Below are 10,537 nucleotides of genomic sequence, written 5' to 3' on the forward strand. Positions count from 1 at the left end.
TACACTCTGTTTATAAATTCTTTGCTTTAAAATTACTTTCAGGATAGAATTTACCACAGAATTTAACATGTAGGATTAAATACAATGTGATAATATTAACTATGAAAAAGCTGGAGTGAGCTCAACAGATTTTCCGCACTCCCCCCAAAAATTAGCAGTTGATATATTTAGATCAGAGGCATGTATGCATGAATCATTACTAGTGATGTAATATTCTATTTGACTATTTAATACTGGATGCCATACTAGGTTACTTTTCACCTCAGTGTGAAAAGTAATTTATTTATTATACTTTCCTTTTTAACAGCTTATTTATTACTTGGAAAGAGTGAAATTCACCACTCCATTTGGTGATCAGGTGTCATTTGATGAGAATGGTGATGTGGAGCCAATTTATGATGTGATGAATTGGTTGTGGCTCCCTGATGGAAGCACTAAACTTCAAAGTGTGGGTGAGGTTAAGGGGTCAGGTGAAGGTGAAGAACTCATACTTGATGAAAACAGAATCTTCTGGAACTTTGAATCGAAAAAGGTTAGATATGAGTTTTAAAAGTTAACTTTTGGCATATGTCCAGTATATATCAGTGTAAAAGCTAATTAACTCATAGCAAAGCTATTTAATTTCATCCTATAGCCACCTCAATCAGTGTGTAGTGAGAACTGTCCTCCTGGTACCCACATAGTGAGAGAGAAGGGGAAACCCCAATGCTGTTTTGACTGCATCCCTTGTTCTGAAGGAAAAATCACTAATAAGAGCAGTACGTATTTTTCTTTTTGCATGACATATTTAATTTCATTATTATGAAGAATAATATGCATTTCACCAATGTTCCCTTTTGTATCAGACTCCTTGGAGTGTACCAGTTGTCCAGAGGATTTTTGGTCAAACCCACAGCGTGACCACTGTATTCCTAAGAAGACAGAGTTCCTCTCTTATCATGACCCTTTGGGCATTTGTTTGACAGCAACCTCATTACTGGGAACACTTATATGTGCTGTTGTTCTGGGGATCTTTATCTACCATCGCAGAACACCTATAGTTCGTGCCAACAATTCAGAACTTAGTTTCCAGCTATTAGTGTCACTTAAGTTATGTTTCCTTTGTTCATTGCTGTTTATCGGACGACCTAGGCTATGGACATGCCAACTCAGGCATGCAGCATTTGGGATCAGCTTTGTGCTGTGTGTCTCATGCATCTTAGTAAAAACCATGGTTGTTCTGGCTGTGTTCAAAGCCTCCAAGCCAGGAGGGGGAACCAGTTTGAAGTGGTTTGGTGCTATGCAGCAGAGAGGAACAGTTCTGTTTCTTACATCTATTCAGGCAGCCATCTGCACTACCTGGCTCTTCTCTTCCTCTCCAACTCCACATAAAAACACCCAATACCACAATGACAAGATAGTGTATGAGTGTGCAGTTGGGTCCACTGTTGGTTTTGGAGTGTTATTGGGCTAAATTGGCATGCTGGCTTTCCTCAGTTTTCTAATTGCATTCCTGGTGAGGAATCTCCCTGATAGTTTTAATGAGGCCAAGCTCATCACATTCAGCATGCTGATCTTCTGTGCTGTGTGGGTGGCCTTTGTTCCTGCTTATGTCAGCTCACCAGGAAATCTTGCAGATGCAGTGGAGGTGTTTGCCATCCTGGCTTCAGGTTTTGGACTTTTGATCACACTGTTTGGACCCAAATGTTACATAATCCTGTTGAGACCAGAGTTGAACACAAAGAAAGCTGTTATGGGTCGTGGCATTGAGTCATAAAAAGTTCACTAATTTCAAAAGAAAGAAAAGAGAAAAAATTCTCTCTCCAGTTTTTCTCCAGACAGAAAAAAAATGTGTATTTAAATCAATTTTATATTTCTTTTAAATCTTGGCGCTGGTGTCACATGATTGCAAATGCACAAATATTGTGATTCATTCTACTTTCATTTATTTTTTTTAGATGCAGCTAAAGTACACACTAATCTTACTCCTAATATGTAATTACCTACTCATTGATGCTTACTCGTGAAATTTAACCCCAATTGAAACATACAGATTGTTGATTTTTTTGTTTATTTAATTTAAAAAAAAATTGTTCCCATGAATCTACATTGAGTAGTGTTCAATTACATCATCCAAACAATTTCTGCATCCTCATGAACTTTGAATCAATCCATTAAAAATACATAGGAGGTGGATCTTCCCCCTTCACCAGCTTGAATAAAGTGGATATCGTGTTTCACCTAATTGCATTTTATGTAAATAAAGAGAGTGTGGGCACACACATAAACACAAAATTTTTTTGACACATTTGAACAGATATTTTTTGATAAACTGGAAAGGTATGTACTTAGAGACGTGGCATTCGCCTGGGTAAAGAGTTATTTAATAAACAAGTGACAACTTCTGAATCAAACCAATGTTCAATTATCAAAATTTTTGAGCAATGGTTTTCCCACAGAGTTCCATCTGCGTGAATATTGGGCCCAAATCTCATGATCTTTTGTAAATGTGATGATAAATAACGTTAAAATGGAGACTATACCAGATTACATTTTTTTATTATTTTGTAGACTACAAAATCAACTGGAAACTTAAAATAAAATATGTGCAATCAGATGTATCTAGAAGTATTTGTTAAATCATTTAAATCATAAAGCACTTCATATACTGCATGACACAGGAGCCAAGGGGACACAAGAGAGTACACATAAAAGCACAACACAACAACGACGCGACACAGAAGACATGACACTCAGGGGAAACATGGCATGACACATAGGGAGGGAAACATGGGAACAGCAGAGGGAAACAAGACACAAGGGCTGACACAAACACACTGAAACACAGACACACAGCGAGGGACACACGATAAAGACACAAGGAGAGTCTAAATGTACAATAAAATAGAATAAACTACTAAATGAATCTTAAATAATAAACCAGAATACAAAAAGACAACCAAACATCAGAAGTTCAAAAAGCTGGGTTACAATGTCCCAGAACCATGACAACCTTGCAATATAAAGTGCCTTGAGTTGACTGTTTGTTGGTGCTGTATAAATAAAACTGATTTTAACTGAGTTGAACAGAATTGAATTGAAAATTGAATTAAAAATCAACTGTGAATAAACATTTGCATCATTTAACTTGTAATGCTGTGTGTGCCGGGTCATTTGTCAAAGACAGTGTTGGGAAGGTTACTTTTAAAATGTATTCTACTACAGATTACAGAATACATGCCCCAAAATGTATTTTGTAACGTATTCCGTTACGTTATTCAATGAGAGTAACGCATTCTGAATACTTTGGCTTACTTTACCAACTAGATTTTTAAATCTTAATATAAAATGAGTAACAGTAGGGTGGACATTAGGTAAGGCTGCACTTTTTGCAGCAATCTCCTATAGAAAACTATTCCGTGCATATAAAAGACAAATTTGTACACTTCCAACTCCCTTCTGTGTCCAGTCTTGTCGCTGTGTTTTCTCCCAAGCCTGTCCCAAGCATATAGTTAGGGTCTGCTGGGAGCATCTGGCAGTAATGGCACTTTACAAGATCTTTAATCCCTACCTCCAGCAAAATTTCAACAATCTTGATCTTGATCAACAATCTTCCATGCCTCCATTATTGAAGTTGCTTCACTAAGCTGTAGCTCCAAGTTAATTGGTACCTGTCCACTATCCATCGATAGTGGAGAGTGGACAACAAAGGTGAAGGGCTTTGAGAGCTTGTTTGATATTGTCAGCAAGTCAGACTCATTCTTAACAGGGTTTGGACTTTGCCAGGGACACAGATTTGTATGGACCAGGAAGAAGGTTCTTGCTTTGGTTATTTCAGGCTTTTGTTTCTACTTTCTGCAGATGGTGTGGTTCTGCCTCATTAGGTTGTGGTCTCAGCTCATACTGGGGTGGTTGTCAGCATTGCAGCAAAATTTGAAGTGGAAAGAATGAGAATCAACTACTCCAAGTTAGAGGCAATGGTTTTCAGCTAACAAACCCTGAAGTGCCCAATCTAAGTAAGGGACAAGTTGCTGCCAAAAGTGGAAGAGTTTAATATCTTGGGGTCTTGTTCAAGAGTGTGGACTCACCCTGTCTCTCACTAGTGATAGACAGATTGGGGTCATGTCTGCAGCTATGGTGACACTCCATTGGTGATGAAGAGAGTGGAGAAAGACAGCAAACCTGTTGATTTTGCAAGTCAATCTATGCTGTGACCCTTACCTGACCAAAAGAATGAGACTGCAGATACAAATGGTGAAAATAAGTCTCCTCCAAAGGGGGACTGTGCTGTCCTTTAGAGATTGGGTGAGGATTTTAGTCATTCAAGAGGGACTCAGCCTAGAGCTACTTCTCACCCACATCGAAATGAGCCAGTTTGATTGGTTTAGGAATCTGAATAGGATGCCTCCTTGATGAGGTGTTAAAGGCATGTTCAGAAAGAGGCTGTAAGACTGTAAATGTTTTGGTCTTCATTCTTACTTTATGTCACTCGATAAATGAAATAATGAATAAAAATAAGTAAATAATAAAACACAAAGAAAATTTTTATGATGTCAGTCCTTAAGTGTGTGTGTGTGTGTGTGTGTGTGGGGGGGGGGGGGGTGATAGCTAATTGACTCCTAGTAGTACTTAACTGCATATGGATACAAAAATACAAAAACAATTTCAAGTCTTTTAGGCCCCGCCCACACTTATCCTTCTTCCTTAATGGGTGGTGTGCAAGATTAAACAACACAAAATGTCAATAAAAGACAAAGGAAAGGCATTGAAATAAAACCTAATGACTGAGCTCAGGAAATCAGAAAGCTGTTATGGCCTCTTCTTTACAAACCAGTTTGCTCTTGCTTGTTTTGCTATCTTCTTACTTTTCTTTGGTCATATCCTCTTCCCAGTTTTCTCTCTCATGTCAGTTACAGGGACAGTTTGATCTAAATGGGATGTACAAGGCTGGTGATGTGGTTCTAGGGGGACTGTTTCAAATCCACTTCTTTTCAAGTGTTGCTATTCAGTCTTTTACTTCAAAACCACAACAACCTACTTGCAATGGGTAAGTAAGGCTGGGGGGGGAAAAGGGAAATGAAAATTAGTGCAAAGGAAATATGAGTTTGTAATAGTAGTAACTGTACTTTCTAATTTATTATCATTCAGGATAAATGCATGCATCTTGGTGCATCTATATTGTTTGTCATGAAAATAGCTTGTTAATCGTTGTTATTCAGTTTCCTTAATTGTTTATAATGTTTTTTAATAATAAGTAATTTTGCCACATGTTGCAGTAAAGTATCTTGATGAAAATATATTTTTCAGTTAAATTTTTCTTCTCTTAGTGTTTATGCCCTAGGATTTAAGCTCGCACAAACCATGGCCTTTGCTATTGATGAGATCAATAGAAACTCAAACCTGCTACCAAATGTGACTCTGGGGTACACTCTGTATGATAGCTGTCTTGAACTTGGAATTGGATTTCGTGCAGCATTGTCATTGGCCAGTGGTCAAGAAGAGAAAATTATATTAAATAGTACATGTGTTGGAAATCCTCCTGTCATAGGGATTGTGGGTGATTCATCTTCTACAAATTCTATTGCCATTTCCAACGTCTTAGGTTTGTACAGAGTACCTATGGTAAGTTTTCTGCTCAACCATGTAATAGTTTTCTTGGATTATTTTAATTTAATTGCAATTTTAAAGACACTTGAAGTAACATGACAAAGTTAAGACATCTCTACATCAATATCGGTACAATCTGTAGTCTGTATCTTTTAGGTGAGTTATTTTTCCACATGTTCCTGCCTGAGTAACCGTCAAAAATACCCATCATTCTTTAGGACGATCCCAAGTGATGCTTTCCAGGTGAAAATCTGTCAACAATTGTTTTTGTTGTCGACAAAGATGTTTTGGTTAAAGAAATTGCCTACTTTGCAACAATATGCATACTATGATACTAAAATGTTTTTTCAGTTCCAGTTTTACTTTGTTATGAACAAAGCTAATTTGCCACCATAAAGGTGTTATAATTATGTGGAAAATTGTTCTTGTCTATGCACTTACACTTAGGTACGTGCTATGATTCAGATTCTGAAGCATTTCAGTTGGACTTGGGTTGGTCTGCTTGTCAGTGACGATGATTATGGACTTCACGCAGCAAGATCATTTCAATCTGAGCTGAGTCTGTTAAGTGAAAGTTGCCTGGCCTACACTGAGGTTTTGCCCTGGGACAAAGACACAGAAGAACTCAGGAGGATTGTTGATGTGATGAAAAAATCCACAGCTCGAGTTGTTATTGTCTTTGAACATTACAGTCGCATGATAAACCTTATGGAAGAGGTTTGGCTTTAAAACAATCCAATTATTATTAATTGCAAAGGTCTGCATCATTGTTTTGTGTAAAACATTTGATACATCATTATTTGAATGATTACAGAAAATTGTTCATGCAGAATTCATTTACAGGTGAATAATAGCTTAAATAGCATGATAATGTCACTAATCAAGTTATAGTTACAATATCTTTTCATAGAATATGGTGTAATCTAATTCACAGGTAGTGAGGCAAAATGTAACTGGCCTACAATGGATGGCCAGTGAAGCCTGGACAGCAGCTGTTGTGCTCCAAACACCTCAGCTTATGCCATACCTGCGTGGTACACTGGGTATCGCTATTCGTCGAGGCGAGATACCAGGACTCAGGGAATTCCTGTTACAAATACGTCCTGACTTACATCACAATAACAGCTATGGAAATAGTATGGTGAGAGTTTAAGCTTTTAATGTACTAGTTGGAACAATTTCCATCGCTTGTAAAAAACAATAAAAAATTATTTCAGGTGAACCAGTTTTGGGAATTCACATTTCAGTGTAGATTTGCACCAGCTCCAGCAGGCTGGCTGGAAGGTGGAGGTGCAATATGTACTGGACAGGAAGATCTAGAAAATGTGGACAATGAATTCTTGGACGTTTCCGACCTGCGGCCTGAGTATAATGTGTACAAAGCTGTTTATGCACTGGCATATTCGCTTGATGACATGCTGCGGTGCAAGCCAGGAAGAGGGCCTTTCAGTGGGAACAGCTGTGCCACTTTGCAGTCACTGGAGCCTTGGCAGGTGTGATATCATTTTACATTCTGTTTATAAATTCTTTGCTTTATAATTACTTTCAGGATAGAATTTACCACATAGAACTAAATACAATGTGATAATATTAACTATGAAAAAGCTGGTGTGACTTAAATGGATTTTCCATACTCCCAGTTTCGGAGTTGTGGAGTGACATTTAATCCAGTGACTCTGGAAAAGTGCATGGCGTGTGTGATTAAGACGCTCTGTATGGACCTTTCCCCCCTCCTATCCATGGATCCCTGGATATCCCAACCCCCACACTTTGGATATATTTTACATGGTGATTGTAAATAAATTTTTTACTTTTCATTTGTTCTTTCGGTCACTACCTATGGCCACGAGCTGTGGGTAGTGACCGAAAGAACGAGATCGCGGATACAAGCGGCAGAAATGAGCTTCCTCCGAAGGGTGGCTGGCCTCTCCCTTAGAGATAGGGTGAGAAGTTCGGCCATCCGGGAGGGGCTCGGAGTAGAGCCGCTGCTGCTCCACATCGAAAGGAGCCAGCTGAGGTGGTTCGGGCATCTGACAAGGATGCCCCCTGGGCACCTCCTGGGTGAGGTGTTCCAGGCATGTCCCACCGGGAGGAGGCCCCGGGGCAGACCCAGGACACGCTGGAGAGATTATATCTCTCGGCTGGCCTGGGAACGCCTTGGTGTTCCCCCGGATAAGCTGGAGGAGGTGGCTGGGGAGAGGGAGGTCTGGGCCTCTTTGCTTAGGCTGCTGCCCCCGCGACCTGGCCTCGGATAAAGCGGATGAAGATGGATGGATGGATGGATGGACTTTTCATTTGAAGAACTTCGGGTCTGAGTCAATTGAGTTAGTTTGGTATGCTGACACCCACAAAAAATTAGCAGTTAATATATTTAGATCAGAAGCTTGTATTTATAAAGCATTACTAGCGATGTAATATAGATTTCTTTATTTAATAATGGGTGGGGATGGGGGCGGGGCATGGTATGTGGCGCTGCTGCCAGAAGGCTGACATACCGGAGCTGCATCAGCTCGTCACGCCTCGTCTGCATTTAAGTCTGTACTGGGTCCTGACTGAAGTTATTGTCGTTGTGGCAGCCGGCAGCTGGAAAAGCTGCAGCTGAGTATTATAAAAACAGAAACTAGAAATAAAAGTGTGACAATGTGGTCGGGTCAGCTATGCATCGTTTACAGTGGTATCAAAACCCAGTATTGGGGCATGGTGGAACCGCGACCGGGCCAGCCAGGTTGTGGTGGCCAAGCTCCCGTCTACGCAGAGGGAGCAGGTAGCGGTGTTTCACCGGCAGTTGAAACAGCTGTAGGACAGATCCCACTGCCGGATGCAGTTGATAGAGAGTCTGGCAGCTCAGATCGGGTCCTTACCACTGCTGCGGCTGCCCTTACTGACGTCCCTCGACCGCATGTGAGTGGCTGGTGTCCAATCTGTTCTGGCACCATACTGGTCCTCAGGGTGAGACCCGGCAAGACAAACCCTAACTCCGTACCTGTACCCACTCCTTTGGTGGGAGCGGCTAGTGCCCAGCAGATGTCTTTACCCATTCCTGTTCCCCAGAGAAGGGCAGCTGAGCAACCTCCACTTTTACCACCTGCTCACTTACCTGCTCAACCCGACCCGGTGGACATGGGGGTATGTGGCGGGGCATGATTTGTGGTGCCGCTGCAGGAAGGCTGACACACCAGAGCTGCAGCAGCTCATCACGCCTCCATTGCATTTAAGTCTGTACTGGGTCTTGACTGAAGTTGTTATCGTTGTTGTGTATGTGTGGCTGGCAGATGGAAAGCTAGAGCTGAGGTTTGAAAAACAGCTACTGGAAATAAAAGTGTTTAAATAAGTGACAATATGTCTGCCATGCATAATTTACAGGGTGCCACTGTTTGCACTGTGAAAGGTAATTTACTTGTTATGCATCCTTTTTTAAAAGCTTGTTTATTACTTGGAAAGAGTGAACTTCACCACTCCATTTGGCGATCAAGTGTCATTTGATGAGAATGGTGATGCATTGCCAATTTATGATGTGATGAACTGGTTGTGGCTCCCTGATGGAAGCACTAAAGTTCAGAATGTGGGTGAGGTTAAAAGGTCAGCTTTCAAAGGTGAAGAACTCATACTTGTTGAAGACAAAATCTTCTGGAACTTTGAATCCAAAAAGGTTAGATGTTTTTTTTTTAGATTTAACTTTGCCACATGTCTAGTATATATCGGTGTAAAGCCTAATATTTAATTTCATCCTATAGCCACCTCAATCAGTATGTAGTGAGAGCTGTCCTCCTGGTACCCACATGGTGAGAGAGAAGGGGAAACCCCAGTGCTGTTTTGACTGCATCCCTTGTTCTGAAGGAAAAATTACTAATATGAGCAGTACGTATTTTTCTTTTTGCATGACATATTTAATTTCATTATTATGAAAAATAATATGCATTTCACCAATGTTCCCTTTTGTATCAGACTCCTTGGAGTGCACCAGTTGTCCAGAGGATTTTTGGTCAAACCCACAGCGTGACCACTGTATTCCTAAGAAGACAGAGTTCCTCTCCTATCTTGACCCTCTGGGTATTTGTTTGACAACAACATCACTGCTGGGAGTATTTATATGTGCTGTTGTTCTAGGGATCTTCATTTATTATCGCAGAACACCTATAGTACGTGCCAACAATTCAGAACTTAGTTTCCAGCTATTAGTGTCACTTAAGTTATGTTTCCTTTGTTCATTGCTGTTTATCGGACGACCCAGGCTGTGGACATGCCAACTCAGGCATGCAGCATTTGGGATCAGCTTTGTGCTTTGTGTCTCATGCATCCTGGTAAAAACCATGGTTGTTCTGGCTGTGTTCAAAGCCTCCAAGCCAGGAGGGGGAACCAGTCTGAAGTGGTTTGGTGCTATGCAGCAGAGAGGAACAGTTCTGTTTCTTACATCTATTCAGGCAGCCATCTGCACTACCTGGATTGTTTCTTCCTCTCCAACTCCACATAAAAACACCCAATACCACAATGACAAGATAGTGTATGAGTGTGCAGTTGGGTCCACTGTTGGTTTTGCAGTGTTATTGGGCTATATTGGCATGCTGGCTTTCCTCAGTTTTCTAATTGCATTCCTGGTGAGGAATCTTCCTGATAGTTTTAATGAGGCCAAGCTCATCACATTCAGCATGCTGATCTTCTGTGCTGTGTGGGTGGCCTTTGTTCCTGCTTATATCAGCTCACCAGGAAATCTTGCAGATGCAGTGGAGGTATTTGCCATTCTTGCCTCAAGTTTTGGTCTTTTGATCACACTGTTTGGACCCAAATGTTACATAATCCTGTTGAGACCAGAGATGAACACAAAGAAAGCTGTTATGGCCCGTGGCATTGGCTCATAAAAAGTCAACTAATTTCAAAAGAAAGAAAAGCACATTATCTCTTTGTAGTACAGACAGAAAAAAATAATAAAAATCCTATATTTAAATGAAGTTAA

At 40.5% G+C, this 10,537-nt stretch overlaps 1 protein-coding gene and 1 pseudogene across 1 annotated transcript; both read left to right on the top strand.

Moving 5' to 3' along the window:
• Positions 1 to 340: 340 nt before the first annotated feature.
• On the top strand, positions 341 to 3,165 carry LOC120719555 (annotated as a pseudogene).
• Positions 3,166 to 8,258: 5,093 nt separating this feature from the next.
• On the top strand, positions 8,259 to 10,537 carry LOC120719556 (extracellular calcium-sensing receptor-like). Its single transcript, XM_040008840.1, has one exon. It carries the CDS (start codon positions 9,513 to 9,515, stop codon positions 10,440 to 10,442), a length of 930 nt encoding a protein of 309 aa, XP_039864774.1. The 5' UTR covers positions 8,259 to 9,512; the 3' UTR covers positions 10,443 to 10,537.

Source organism: Simochromis diagramma, unplaced genomic scaffold, assembly GCF_900408965.1.
Source record: "Simochromis diagramma unplaced genomic scaffold, fSimDia1.1 OVJJ01000344.1, whole genome shotgun sequence".
Taxonomy (NCBI): Eukaryota; Metazoa; Chordata; class Actinopteri; order Cichliformes; family Cichlidae; genus Simochromis; species Simochromis diagramma.